This window comes from Myotis nattereri, assembly GCF_964212035.1.
Source record: "Myotis nattereri genome assembly, chromosome: 3".
Taxonomy (NCBI): Eukaryota; Metazoa; Chordata; class Mammalia; order Chiroptera; family Vespertilionidae; genus Myotis; species Myotis nattereri.
The window spans coordinates 202,711,180-202,725,286 of record NC_138077.1 but is presented as its reverse complement, the minus strand read 5'-3'; the positions used below and the strand labels follow the sequence as shown (position 1 = coordinate 202,725,286).

The 14,107-nt window shown below is 48.0% G+C and overlaps 2 protein-coding genes across 3 annotated transcripts in view; one reads left to right on the top strand and one right to left on the bottom strand.

Annotated features, from left to right (window-relative positions):
• Positions 1-790: 790 nt before the first annotated feature.
• Positions 791-2,665, bottom strand: TEX46 (testis expressed 46; the record flags this gene model as incomplete). The annotated part of the gene is made up of 3 exons (XM_081086108.1): positions 791-988; positions 2,373-2,535; positions 2,634-2,665. The coding sequence occupies 3 exons, from the start codon at positions 2,663-2,665 to the stop codon at positions 791-793; spliced, it is 393 nt and encodes a 130-aa protein (XP_080942234.1).
• A 3,264-nt stretch (positions 2,666-5,929) lies between these two features.
• KDM1A (lysine demethylase 1A) overlaps positions 5,930-14,107 on the top strand; it is a gene marked incomplete at its 5' end in the record, with an annotated part of 71,112 nt that continues 62,934 nt past the window's right edge. For both annotated transcript variants that reach the window (XM_081086917.1, XM_081086916.1), the window contains one exon: positions 5,930-6,271. In XM_081086917.1, coding sequence (XP_080943043.1) covers positions 5,930-6,271 — 342 coding nt within the window. The remainder of the gene's footprint in view (positions 6,272-14,107) is intronic.

Here is a 14,107-nt window from a genome sequence, read left to right as displayed (position 1 = left end):
GTTGACTCTTAATAACATCACTTAGTTTCCATTGTCTCTATTTTGACAGTTAAGGTCTATTTCAGGCAAATGATGCTGTTTTTAATTTACAAATAAATTATTTACCTTGATTACTATGTTCCTTTACAGATACATTTATTTAAGGAAAAATAGCCCTTTTAAAGGGACAATGTTGAGTTAAACATTCAGGTGACTCATGACTATGGCAACAATCACAAAGGTGGTACCCTAATGACTGATGTTTAGGGTACTTTGGCATAGAGTATAAAGCGTGTGAGGGTGAGAAATGCAGGGGGGGGGGAGGGGGGCGCGGGGAAGAGCCTGGAAAGGGGATAAGATCATGGAGCGCCTGAACACCAAGTAGGGAGTGTGGGTTTTATTCTGTCAACCATGGGGAGGCGTTGGCTTGAGAACAGGCAATGAACACACTCAGAGCCTGGCCTGGCAGGGCTTGCTCTGGCCTCTGGGTGCAGAGTGAGGTTGAGATCGGAGGGTGGGACAGCAGTGGGGAGACCCTTGGGAGACTCAAGGTGAGCAGATAAATAGCGCCCTGAACCAGGGTCGGGTGGTCCAACTGACGGGGAGGAAGGGCTGGGTTCTAGAGCCGTCAGGTTGTGTCATGGGATGCTGTCTGGCTGGCCTGGTGAGTAGATTGCTTTTCCGGAGGTGACCTTTCAGCGCCCAATCATCCTCTCCAGTGTGATTTACTAAGAAAATCCAATAGTCTCTGATGGGGTTTTACTGAGTAAAGGTAACACCAGAAGAAGCCCGCCCACCCCAGCCTCCGCCCTCAGGGGGAATTGGTCGTGCACTCCGAGTAGATAGAGAAGGGGGACTCCTGTCTCCTCGGTCTGTGCTTCCTCTCGGCAAACATCTGCTGACCGCTCGACCGCTTGTGGTGACTCATTTTATTCCAAACGATGAACATCTGATTTTCTAAGACCTTCAGCTTCATTTCACTGAACATAAGCCGTTCAAGGATCTTGTCCTGGAGGGCAAAGCAGGCGTGCAGTCTCTCGACTTCTCTCGTGCTCATGGCGTTGCATTTGGGTTCGGCTTCGGGGGTCTTTCGTTTCTCTGTCTTTTCCTAAGCTCCCGCCAGCAGGAAAAGAGGGGAGGTTGGTTAATAACGAGAGGTCCCCCCTTCCCCTGCCGGGTGATATATAACTGTCACCTTAATGGATTCTCACAGCCAGCCCGCCAGGAGAGCATCGTGTGGGTGAGAGAATGGGGGCTCAGCATCATCCAGCTTGCAGGAGAGACCCCACACCCCCAGGACCCACAGTTCCCTCTGGTTCATAGAAGAACATAAAACCTTTAACCCAAATGTATCTGTCTCCAGGGCTGTGCATTCCCTCAGGGCGCTGAGAGTTCCTCAGGCCCTGCGAAGTCTCTGCTGCCCAGTCTCAGCGTCTCAGGACACGCTCTTGTCTCTATCGTCCTCATCTGCCCCCTCACCCAGAGCAATAATACTTTAGCTGTTCTATTTTGGATTCAACTACAAATTCCTGGTCTTTCCAACCCTTTAAAAATTAAATCTTTCAGACACACAAAAAAGTAAATATTACAGCAAATACCCACATCTCCACACTAGTGTAAGAAGTAAAACATCACAAATGCAATTGTTGCTCCCTCTCCTAGAGTGTCTCCCTCCCTCCCTGAACGCATCTCAACTGCAATCCTGAATCCAGAGTTTACTTTTTCCATGTGGAAGTTGAAAAATCCTGCCTTAATGTACTTTCACTAAACATGTGCTTTTGGGGGGTAGGGGGTGGGGGGGAGGGGTAAGAGATCAACCAAGGGACTCATATGCATGTATATAAGCATAATCAATGAACACAGACAGTAGAGGGGTGAGGGCATGTGCTGGGGGGTGGGAGCAGCTGGGGAGAGGTCAATGGGGGGAAAAGGAGACATATGTAATACTTTGAACAATAAAGAATTAAATTTAAAAAATGTGCGTTCAGAAACAAGATAGGGTATTGTTTTTGAACCATATAAAATATGTCATAATTCATGTACATCTCTCCTATCTTCATTATTATATTTTAGCGATGTATCTATGTTATACACGTGTCTTTAGTTCATCCAATTTCATGTTTTCCTTTAAAGTGAGTGTTGTCGTTGCCAAAGCATGTTGACGTCAAACATGAAGTGGCAGAGTCTAGGGTGGTCCCGACTTCCTAGCCTTGTGAAGGGTGAGCTGCAGAGCAAAGACTTAGAGATGTGGGTGCCTCAGCCTTGCCCCGTTATCCTGCCACCCCCCCACTACCTACCCCCCAATCCCCCCCCCCCCCCCCCGTCCCCCAGACCCCAGACTACCTGTGAATATCCCATCACCTTCAACTGAAGCTAAGGCTCCTCTTGCTCACCTGCTGGGTCTCTGCGGGGGTAGGCTTGAATTCATACTTGACCAGCCAGTTGCTAAGCAATAGCAGGAGGAAGAGGAACCCAAACAAGGCTGGCTTATAGCTGATCATCCAAGCCACCAATGCTCCTATGGTGCCCGAGGAATCAAGTATCTGGTGGAGAGTCCTAAAAAAAGACATTAGGTCTCCCAGCATTCTAGCTTGGTGGCACCCAGGCCCCAAGACCGAGCCTCAGTCCCCCCTCTAGGACAGTTGCCCCCATACCAGGAGTCAAGGCTGCCCCTCCTCCGAGTCATGACCATCCCCCTCCCCCAGCCCCCAGTTGTTGCATAACAATAATATTAAGTACTCCTATGTCTTAAGCAGCCACTATGTGCCAGACTTTGACAGGCAGTTTGCAAGCAACATCTCATAATGTCCTCATAACAGCCAAGTGATGTAGGCCTTAGCGATACTTCATTCAATCAACAGTACTTAAGGGCCTAGCTAGCCACTGAGAGTAAAATACCCAGTCACACAGTCCCTATCCTCATAGTGAGGGAGACTGCAAATAAAAATTATCCAGAATTTGGAAATAAGGCTAAAAGTTTACAGCAAGTTTGTTGACAGTAATACTAGAATATTATCTAACTGGCCCACCTGTTTGTCACCTGATGCTTTTGGGGAGGATAACTTTGTTTGACTTACTATTTAATATTGATTAGGGTCCCCACTCTGTAAAGTCAGATGTCAACTTTTATTGATTGGTTTTTAAAATATGTTTTATTAGTTTTAGAGAGAGAGGAAGGGAGAGGGGGAGAGAGAGAATGTGAGAGACACCTAGATCGGCTGCCTCCTAAACAGCCCTCCCCGCCCCCCCCCCCCGCCCCCCCCAGCCCACCTCCAGGATTGTGCCCTGACCCAGAATGGAACCGGAAACCCTTTGGTGCATGGGACAGTGCTCAACCAACCAAGCCACACCGTCCAGGGCCAGATGTGAACTTTTTTTTTTTTTTAAATATATTTTATTGATTCTTTACAGAGAGGAAGGGAGAGGGATAGAGAGTTAGAAACATCAATGAGAGAGAAACATCGATCAGCTGCCTCCCGCACAACCCCCACCGGGGATGTGCCCACAACCAAGGTACATGCCCCTGACCGGAATCGAACCTGGGACCCTTCAGTCCACAGGCCGTCACTCTGTCCACTGAGCCAAACTGGTTACGTCCAGATGTGAACTTTTAAAAAATGGGTAAGTCGCTCTAGCAATTCCACTTGGGCATATATATCCCAAAGAACTGAAAGCAGGGTCTTGAAGAGATATTTGCACACCCACGTCCATAGCGGCATTATTCACAGCAGCCAAAAAGTGGAAGCAACCCAGAAATCCACGAATGGATAAGCAAAATGTTGTATATACAGACATTAGAATATTATTCAGTCTTAAAAATGAAGGAAATTTTGGTACATGCTACAACATGGATGAACTTTGAGGAGATTATGCTAAATGAAATAAGCCAGTCACAAAAAGACAAAAGCTGCTTGAGTCCGGTTATAGGAGATATTTACAGTGGTCAAATTTATAGATACGGAAAGTAGAAAGGTGGTTGGCAGGGGCTGGGGGTGGGGTGGGGGGAGTGTTGGGGAGTTATTGTTCAATGGGTTCAGTTTTTAAAGATGAAAAGAGATCTGGAGATTGTACAATCATGTAAATGTACTTCACACTAGTGAACTGTGCACTTAAAGATGCTTAAGATGTTAAGTTTTATGTTATATATATTTTACCACAATTTAAGAAAATGAAACTAATTCGTTACAGGCCTACCGCACTTAATTGTGTTTTGCTTTATTGTGCTTCACAGGTGTTTTGCTTTTCACAAATTGAAGGTAGGACCCTCCACCAGCAAAAAGATTATGACTGGCTTTATTGTGATATTCGCTTTATTATGGTGGTTTGGAACCCAAACCACAAGATCTCCAAGGTATGCCTGCATTTCTGGGTAAAAAAATAGATAAGCAGCAAATGTATTTTTAAAAAAACACGTATTTCTTTATTGATTTAAGAGAGGAAGGAAGAGAGAAAGAAAGATAGAAACAGCAATGACAAGAGAGAACCACCGATCGGCCGCCTCCTGCATGGCCCCCACTGGGGATTGAGCCCCCAATCCAGGCATGTGCCTCTGGCCAGAATCAAACCTGGGACCCTCCAGTCCACAGGCCAACACCCTATCCACTGAGCCAAACCAGCTAGGGCGCAAATGTATTTTTTTTGTGGGGGGAGATAAATGCAAATAAGTTCTGTCTGAGAGAAAAGATAAGCCCCAAAGTTTAGTTTTATGGTATTGTAAGACATCAACGGCTTCTTCTTATTTAAAAACTAGAGGCCCGGTTGGGGGTGGGGGGAGGCCGGGGAGAGGCCACAGGACGTTGGCTGTGGGAGCACACTGACCACCAGGGGGAAGCTCTTGCGTTGAGCATCTGCCTCCTGGTGGTCAGTGTGTGTCATAGCGACTGGTCGACTCGTCATAACAGTCACTTAGGCTTTTATATATTTAGTTACCTTGCAATCCTTTCCTAGCATTCTGTTTTCCACTGACCAATGACTATACAGTAGGGCCTTGACTTACGAATGTCCCGACTAATGAGTTTTTTGAGATACCAGCTGTCTCTGGCCGATTTTTTGCATTGAGTTGACAGAGTAATTTGGGTTAATGAGCTCCTTAACGAGCTCGGTCTCCGAACGAATTAAACTCATAAGTCAAGGCCCCACTGTATATCAATTTTTTAATGTTCTCCTTTGAACCAGCTTTATCGTCCTGCTGTTTCTAAATAATAAATAAACAAATAAACAAACAAATATTTGACATGTGTTCACTATTTTGTAGAAATCGGTGTATGGGGGAGGGAGCGGACAAAGGGAATGGAGGTGTGAGGGAGCAAGGGCATGAACAAAGCTTTGGATGCAAGAGCAATCCTGTTGGACTCAAAACTGGATTTATTAATTACTGTCCATTTTATTACCACGAAATTTGTTTGCTCTCCAAGATTTCCCCAGTACAATCAAGGACAATTATAAATAAGTGAGATTTCCCATCCCTAGGCCATATGCTCTTTGAAAGCAAGAACTATAATTAAGCCCTTGTCACCTATATTGGTTGAATCGACGAATAGGTGAATGAATAAATGAATGAGTGAATGAATTTATAAATGCATACAAATCCCTGGATGAAATGGTCGCCCTCGGAGGTGTAGTCTGGCCCAGAAGCCCTAAGACAAGGACGGTGTCGGGCCAGCTCCAAAGGCCAAGGAGACGCTCTGGGAAAGCACCGCGCTCTTTGCCATGGTGCCGCTCTAGCCGCGAGGACGCGACTCTATGGCAGCGAGAGAGGGCGGGGCCGTGGGCGTCTCCGGCCTTTTTGTCCGGACGCGACGGGAGCGCGCTCCGCGCCTGCGTACGCGACGGCGGTGGGCAGCGCGCGGCTGGGAGAAGCGGAGCTGGGCGACGCGGCCCCGATCCCACGCACCGGCGGACCCGCAGGCTGAGCGGCCCCCTACGGCTGTCAGCAGCCCGGCGGCCCAAGATGTTGTCCGGGAAGAAGGCGGCGGCTGCGGCGGCGGCGGCCGCGGCTGGCTCGGAGGCGGGCGCTGGGGTAGCGGCAGGCTCGGAGAATGGCTCCGAGGTGGCCGCGCCGCCCGCGGGCCCGTCGGGCCCCGTGGAGGCCGGGCCGGGGGTGGCCGGCGAGCGCACTCCCCGCAAGAAGGAGCCTCCGCGGGCCTCGCCCCCCGGGGGCCTCGCCGAGCCGCCGGGGTCCGCCGGGCCTCAAGCCGGGCCTCCCGTCGTGCCTGGTTCTGCAACCCCCATGGAAACGGGAATCGCCGAGACTCCGGAGGGACGACGGACCAGCCGGCGCAAGCGGGCGAAGGTGAGGCCCGACCCCTCCCTCCAACCACACCTCCCAGTGCCTCGCTTTCCCGAGGTCGTCACGCCCCCACCAGGCCCCCGGCCTTTCTGTCCCCCGCCCACCCAGCTCTCCCGGTCCGTCCATCTCCAGCCGCCCCCCCGGGAGCTGGATGAGGGAGGGAAGGTCCCTACCCGTGGTGATGCGGTCTTTGTGCTGGGACCCGGCCCTCCTGGGAGACGGGGACTGATGGGGGGGCTCGTGCACCTTTTCATTTTCCCGAGTGGGAAGCATGGCTCCCTGACGTGGAGTTGTGGCTGGCGTGTTGGAGACTCGCATCGCTCGTTTGCCCCCAGATGTGCCTTTCAGCTGGGAGCCCTGGGGCTGTGGGTGATGGATGCTACGGACGGACGTGCCGTAGCCAGAGAGACCGAAGAGAAAGGAACCTCTTTTTCGTTCCCTGGATGTGTTGATGTGTGATAGTTTTTCTGTTCTTTTTATTCTCTCAGTGATCTTTTGGCGTAGGTCCTTTTTTTTTTTTTTTTTTTTTTTACAGCTGAAGCTGATTAAGAGGGCTAATATCAATCAGTCTAGGTTCAAAAGTATGGGAAGGAAAAGATTTGCCACGGACTAGTACATGCAGACAATAGCAGCCTCGCCTCTCCGGGTGCCAGAAGCCGTGTTCAGAGCCTCATTAACGTTTTCTTTTTTGCTGAACACCAAGGGGCAGGTATGGCCAGCTTCATTGTAGGAGTGAGTAAACCGAGGCACACAGTTTAAGCGCCTGGCCCAAAGTCACAGCTGCTGAGTAAGTGGTGGAACCGGAATGTAAAGCCTACACTTTGGTATGTGGTGATCAGGTCTCATCAGCCTCCGAAACAAAAGACCACATGGGGTACCTCCAGTGTATGGGGCACGGGGGCCGTTCTAGAGCGCAGACTATATTCATTTATTTGTTTTTGATTTTTATTGAATTTATTGGGATGGCATTGGTTAATAAATTATATAGGTTTCAGGTGGACAATTCCGTAATACATCATCTGTGTATTGTATTGTGTATTCACCACTCCAAGTGCACAGACTTTAGACTTGGGCCTTTATTGGAGATTTCATGGTTCAGTTGAAAAAAAACTAGAAATGTATGTACATATAATTTTTAAGTAAATATTTAAAATCATACAATTCATACAAGTTTGTATGAATTTGTCCATACAAGTTTCCCATCTGCATACGATTTTTAAGTGGGTGTACCAAGTCAGTGTGTATGAGGAACTTCGGTGTGTGTGTGTCTTACAGAACATTATTGTCTCTCAGTTCTGGAGTCTGGAAGTATGAAATCGAGGTATCTGGAGGGTTGGTTTTTTTTCTTAGGGCTGTGCGACTCTCCTACCTTCTGATAGCCTCAATATGAGGAGCCTCCTAAGATGAGCTATCAGATTGCGCTGCCACTTCAGAGCTCTCTCTCCAGAATACCTTGTGCTAAGTAAAAGGAGGTAATATTTTCGGGGGCTTTTACCAAAGCATGGGTTAGAAAAGCGCAGAGAGCCGGCCCGGCTGGTGTGCCTCAGTGGTTGAGTGTCCACCTATGAGCCAGGAGGTCACAGTTCCATTCCCAGGCAGGGGGCGTGTAGGAGGCAACCGATCCAAGATTCTTTCTCATCATTGATGTTTCTCTCTTTCTCCTCCTCCCTTCCTCTCTGAAATCAATAAAATATATATATATATTTTTAAATATATTTTATTGATTTTTTATAGAGAGGAAGGGAGAGAGATCGAGAGTTAGAAACATCGACGAGAGAGAAACATCGACCAGCTGCCTCCTGCACATCTCCCACTGGGGATGTGCCCGCAACCCAGGTACATGCCCTTGACCGGAATCGAACCTGGGACCCTTCAGTCCGCAGGCCGACGCTCTATCCACTGAGCCAAACCGGTTTTGGCCAATAAAATATTTTAACGAAAAATGAAAAGAAAGAGCACAGAGGTTGTGACTCTCAGAAATGAAATAGAGGACAGAAACCTAATAGGGTTTTAATTTTACTATTTCAATGGAAAAGTGTGGCCAGCAACCCATGTGATAAGATGGGGTTTTTTGTTTGTTTTTTCTTTTAGAAGTAGATGTTTTTAAAAGTGTGTTTCTTTTGGTTGGGGGGTTTTGTTTGTTTGGTTTTTTTTGTTTGTTTTGTTTGTTTTTGTTTTAGCCTTTTTTTTTTATTTTATTGATTTTTTACAGAGAGGAAGGGAGAGAGATAGAGAGTTAGAAACATCGATGAGAGAGACTCATCGATCAGCCGCCTCCTGCACATCTCCCACTGGGGATGTGCCCGCAACCCAGGTACATGCCCTTGACCGGAATCGAACCTGGGATCTCTCAGTCCGCAGGCCGACGCGCTATCCACTGAGCCAAACCGGTTTCGGCTTGTTTGTTTTTTTGAGAAAATTCACATACCATAGAATTTACCATTTTTAAGTGTACTACTCATTGGTTTTTAGCATAATCAAAGGTGTGCAGCCAGCACCACAGTTAATTTTAGGACATTTTCATCACCCCTAAAAGACCCTGTACCATTAGCAGTCAATCCCCATTTCCCCCTTCCCCAGCTCCTGATAACCACTAATCTACTTTCTGTCTCTGGACTTGCCTATTCTGGATATGTCATATACACGAAATCATATAATATGTGGCCTTTTGTGTCTGGTTTTAGCATGTTTTCAAGGTTTATCCATGTTGTAGTAGTACTTCCATTCAGTACTTGATAACTCTGGCCAAATAATATCCCACATTTTGTTTATCTATTCATTTGATGGACACTTGGGTTGTTTCCACTTTTTTGGCTATTAAGGATAATTCTAGTGTCCCAGTGCATGGATTTGTGCACATTACAAGGAAAGAATTAGAAGAAATACTTTAATACTGCTATTTGCGTCTTGCTAATGAAAAGAAAATTGGATTCTGCTGAGTCTCCTATCTACCTACTCTAGGACTTCTGTGAGGATCAAATGAGATGAGGCAGGGGAAAATGCTTCACAAACATTTGGTTAAACTGTAAAATGGCTGTGACCTGGCTAAAAAGCAAGTTGGGTTCCTAGGCTGAAGAAACTCCAAGGAGGCTAGTTGCTAGGGAAAGGAAGCCGGGAGTTACTACTTGGCATCATTACCCAGCACCCACAGCAACCATTTTTCCAGGCTGGGCTGGGGGCCACATTTTGCACCATGGGGTTTTGGCAGCATTGGCTGAGATTGGTGGTGTGTTGCTCTGGGGGTGGTGGCGGGGCCTGTGTCCCACTTGTGGAAAGCCGAGTGTTGGTTTGTCAGCGCCAGGTCCGTGGGGCCGTTTATTTTTAAATGGCCAGTGTGCATCATGGCAGCTCCTCCGTTGAGCATCTGCCCCCTGGTGGTCAGTGCACATCATAGTGACCGGTCGGACAGACGGACACTTAGCCTTTTATATATATAGATATGTTTTCAGTTCTCTTGAGTATATACCTAAGAGTGGTATTGCTGGTATCTCTCAGTTTAACTTTTTGAGGAATTGTCAAACAGTTTTCCACAGCAGCCATACCATTTTACATTTCTACCAGTTGTGTATGAGGATTCCAATTTTTCCACATCCTTGTTGACAATACTGTCTGGTTATTATAGACTAGAGGCCCCGGTGCACAACATTCGTGCACAGGAGGGGAGGTCCCTCAGACTGGCCTGTGCCCTTTCGCAGTCCAGGACCCCTCAGGGGATGTCCTTCGCGCTTCCGCAGAGGCTGGAGAGGCTCCTGCCACCGCCGGGTCTTCTGGCTGAGTGGCACTACCCCTGTGGGAGTGCACTGACCACCTGGGGGCAGCTCCTGTTTTGAGCGTCTGCCCCCTAGTGGTCAGTGTGCATCATAGTAACCAGTTGTTCCGCTGTTCGGTCTATTTGCATATTAGCCTTTTATTATATAGGACTAGAGGCCCGATGCACAAAAATTTGAGCAGGGCGGATTGGGAGGTTGCGATGCCACCCTCAGTCACGCTCAGGGTAGGGCCGATTGGGGGGTTGGGGCACCGCCCCCTGTCACACTCAAGGCAGGGTCGATGGGGAGGTTGCAGCGCCACCCCCTGTCACGCACAGAGCAGGGTTGATCAGGGGGTTGAGGAGCTCCCCCCTGTCACTCACAGAGTAGGGCCGATAGGGGAGTTAGGGCACCGCCCCCTGTCACACACAGAACAGGGTGGATCAGGGGGTTGGGGCGCCGCCCTCTATTACCCACAGAGCTGGGCCGATCAGGGGGTTAGGGCGCCGCCACTCTCACTCTCAGGGCAGGGCCGATGGGGAGGTTCTGGCTCTACCCTGTCACACACAGAGCAGGGCCCGTGAGGGGGGGGAGGGGGCGTTGGGGCGCCGCACCCTGTCACACACAGAGCCGCAGGGCGATCCGGGGGTTGGGGAGCTCCCCCGTATCAGGCACAGAGCAGGGCGGATAGGGAGGTTGCGGCCCCGCCCCCTGTCACACACAGAGCCGCAGGGCGATCAGGGGGTTTGGGTGCTGCCCCCTGTCACGCTGATCCCGGTGCCAGGAGGCCTCTCGGCTCCTCTGATCCCAGTGCTGGGAGGCCTTGCAGCTCTGCTGATCCCGGTGCTGGGAGGCATATTACCCTTTTACTATATAGGATAGAGGCCTGGTACTATATAGGATAGAGGGTGGGGCTGGCTGGTTTGCCCTGAAGGGTGTCCTGGATCAGGGTGGGGGTCCCCACTGAGGTGCCTGGCCAGCCTGGGTGAGGGGATGATGGCTGTTTGCAGCTGGTCACACACCCTTCAGGGTGGGGGTCCCCACTGGGGTGCCTGGCCAGCCTGGGTGAGGGGATGATGGCTGTTTGCAGCTGGTCACACACCCTTCAGGGTGGGGGTCTCCACTGGGGTGCCTGGCCAGTCTGGGTGAGGGGCTGAGGGCTGAAGCTCCCAACTGCTCCTTTTTTTCTTTTTTCTTTTTATTCTGGGCCAGCTTTTAGCTCTGGCTCCAGCTCTGAGGCCTCTGCTGCTGAAAGCAGGTATCTGGTTTGTTTGGGTTCTATAATCGAAACAACGTATAACTCCAGCTCTGAGATCCCGGCTCACTGAAAGGAGGTTTCTGGGGTTTTGTTTAGCTTCTATATTTAATACAGTGTTTCAAACTGCAGGCTCAGAGGCCGGCAAGGTAGGCAGGGAACGTTGGTTTCCTCCGTCACTGAAGCAAGCAAGCCTCATGTTAGTTTCAAGCTGCCTGGCTGCCGGCCGCCATCTTGGCTGGCAGTTAATTTGCATATCGCCCTGATTAGCCAATGGGAAGGGTAGCGGTCGTATGCTAATTACCATGTTTCTCTTTTATTAGATAGGATAATAATAATGGATGTGAAGTGGTATCATTGTGGTTTTGATATATAGTATTACCCTAATGATGTTGAGCATCTTTTCTTGTGCTTATTGGCCATATATATATCTTCTTTGGTGAAATGTCTATTCAGATCTTTAGTTCATTTTTAAATTGAGTTGTCTTTTTATTGTTGAGTAGAGTTCTTTATGGTGATTATAAAAGTTTTAAATTTTGATGTTCAATTTATCTCTCTTGACATTTTTGCTTCTGGTATTATATCTAAGCAAATATTTCCTAATCCTGTATAATGATTTACTCCTGTGTTTTCTTCTGAGAGTTTTATAGTTTTAACTCTTGCATTTAGGTCTATGATCATTTTGGAAATAATTTTTTTAATATGGTCTGAGGTATGGGTTCAGTTTCATTCTCTTGCATGTGGATATCCAGCATAATTTGTTGAAGACTAGTCTCTCCCCCTTTGAATAGTTGGCATTGACTGACCATAAATGTAAGGATTTTTTTCTGAACTCTCAGTTCTCTCCTACTGATCTATAAAGTATTGTTTTGTTTGTTTGTTTTGTTTTAATAATTCTTTATTTTTGAAAGTATTACATATGTCCCCTTTTTCCCCACCATTAACCCCCTTCAGCCCCCCTCCTACCCCACCCCCACGCTGCCCCAGGCCTTCAGCACCCTATTGTCTGTGTCCATATTCATACAGGGTCTTTGGTTGATTATCTCCCATCCACACACCCTCCCCCACCTTCCCTCTGAGTTTCTGCATTCTGTTCCCTGCTTTCATGTCTCTGAATCCACTCCGTTCATCTGTTTATTTTGTTCATTAGATTCCACATATGAGTGAGATCATGGGATACTTGCCTTTTTCTGATACTCTCCAGGTCCCTCAATGCTGTCTCAAATGGTAACAGATTCTTCTTTTTTTACTGCTGCATAGTATTCCATGTTATAAATGTACCACAGCTTTTTTATCCACTTATCTACAGACTAGGAGCCCAGGGCGCAAAATCGCGCGGCCTGCCCATCCACCCACCCACCATCCTGCCTTTACACCCAAACTTCTCCACGTAGAGCTCCAGAGCGCCTGGCCCAGCCCCCTGACCCTCTGGCCTTCTCTGGCCACTTCAAGCCCCAACCTCAGTCCCTTGAGTTGCCTCGTGCTGGTCCCGCCTTCTCCAGACGCCTCCCTACTTCCGCCCCGTCTCTGAAGCAATGCAGGGGCTCTACCCCATCATGGCGCCTGAGGAGAGCCTGGAAACCTCCCGCCTGCTGCGCTGTGCTCCTTCCCCAGGCAGGTGAGCGGTGGGGTGCTCTGAGTGTGAGAGGTGGGTGGTGAAGGACTGGTGAGGGGGGCGCTATGGGCCCTCACCCCCGCCCTCCTGGGCACGGGCCTCCTCCAGGCACCTCCCCACTTCCACCCCATCTCCAGGAGCAACACCCTGCCTCACACGTGCAGGCAGCCTCTTCCTTAGCGGTCCTGACTGTGACACCGTTAGGTCCAATTAGCATATTACCTCTTTATATATATAGATGAGCACTTGGGTTGTTTCCAGATCTTAGCTATTGTAAATTGTGCTGCTATGAACAGAGGGGTGCATACATTCTTTCTGATTGGTGCTTTGGGTTTCTTAGGCTATATCCCTAGAAGTGGGATCACTGATTCAAATGGCAGTTCCATATTTAATTTTTTGAGGAAACTCCATACTGTTTTCCATAATGGTTTCACCAGTCTACATTCCTACCAGCAGTGTACTTGGGTTCCCCTTTCTACACATTCTTGCCAGCACTTGTCATTTGTTGATGGCAGCCATTCTGACAGGTGTGAGATGGTACCTCATTGTCATTTTGATTTGCATCTCTCAGATGATCAGTGACTTTGGGCATTTTTTTCATATTTCTCTTGGCCATCTGTATGTCCTCTTTGGAGAAGTGTCTCTTTAGATCCTTTGCCCATTTTTAAATTAGATTATGTACCTTTTGTTAAGTTGTATGAGTCCCTTCTATATTTTGGATATTAACCCTTTATCAGATGTATCATTGCCAGATATGTTCTCCCATACAGTGGGCTCTCTCTTAGTTTTGTTGATGGTTTCTTTTGCTGGGCAGAAACTTTTTATTTTGATGTAGTTCCATTTGTTTATTTTCTCCTTAGTTTCCTTTGCTTTAGGAGATGTATCTATAAACATACTGCTACAAGAGATGTATGAGATTTTGCTGCCTATGGTTCTTACAGGATTTTTATGATTTCACAACTTATATTTAAGTTCTTTATCCATTTTGAGTTTATTCTTGTGTATGGTGTAAGTTGGTGGTCTAGTTTCATTTTTTGGCATGTAGTTGTCCAATTTTCCCAATACTATTTATTGAAGAGAGACTCTTGACTCCATTCTATGCTCTTGCCTCCTTTGTGAAATATTAATTGAGCGTAATAGCTTGGGTCGATTTCTGGGCTCTCTGTTCTGTTCCATTGATCTATATACCTGTTCTGTGCCAGTACCAACATGTTTTCATT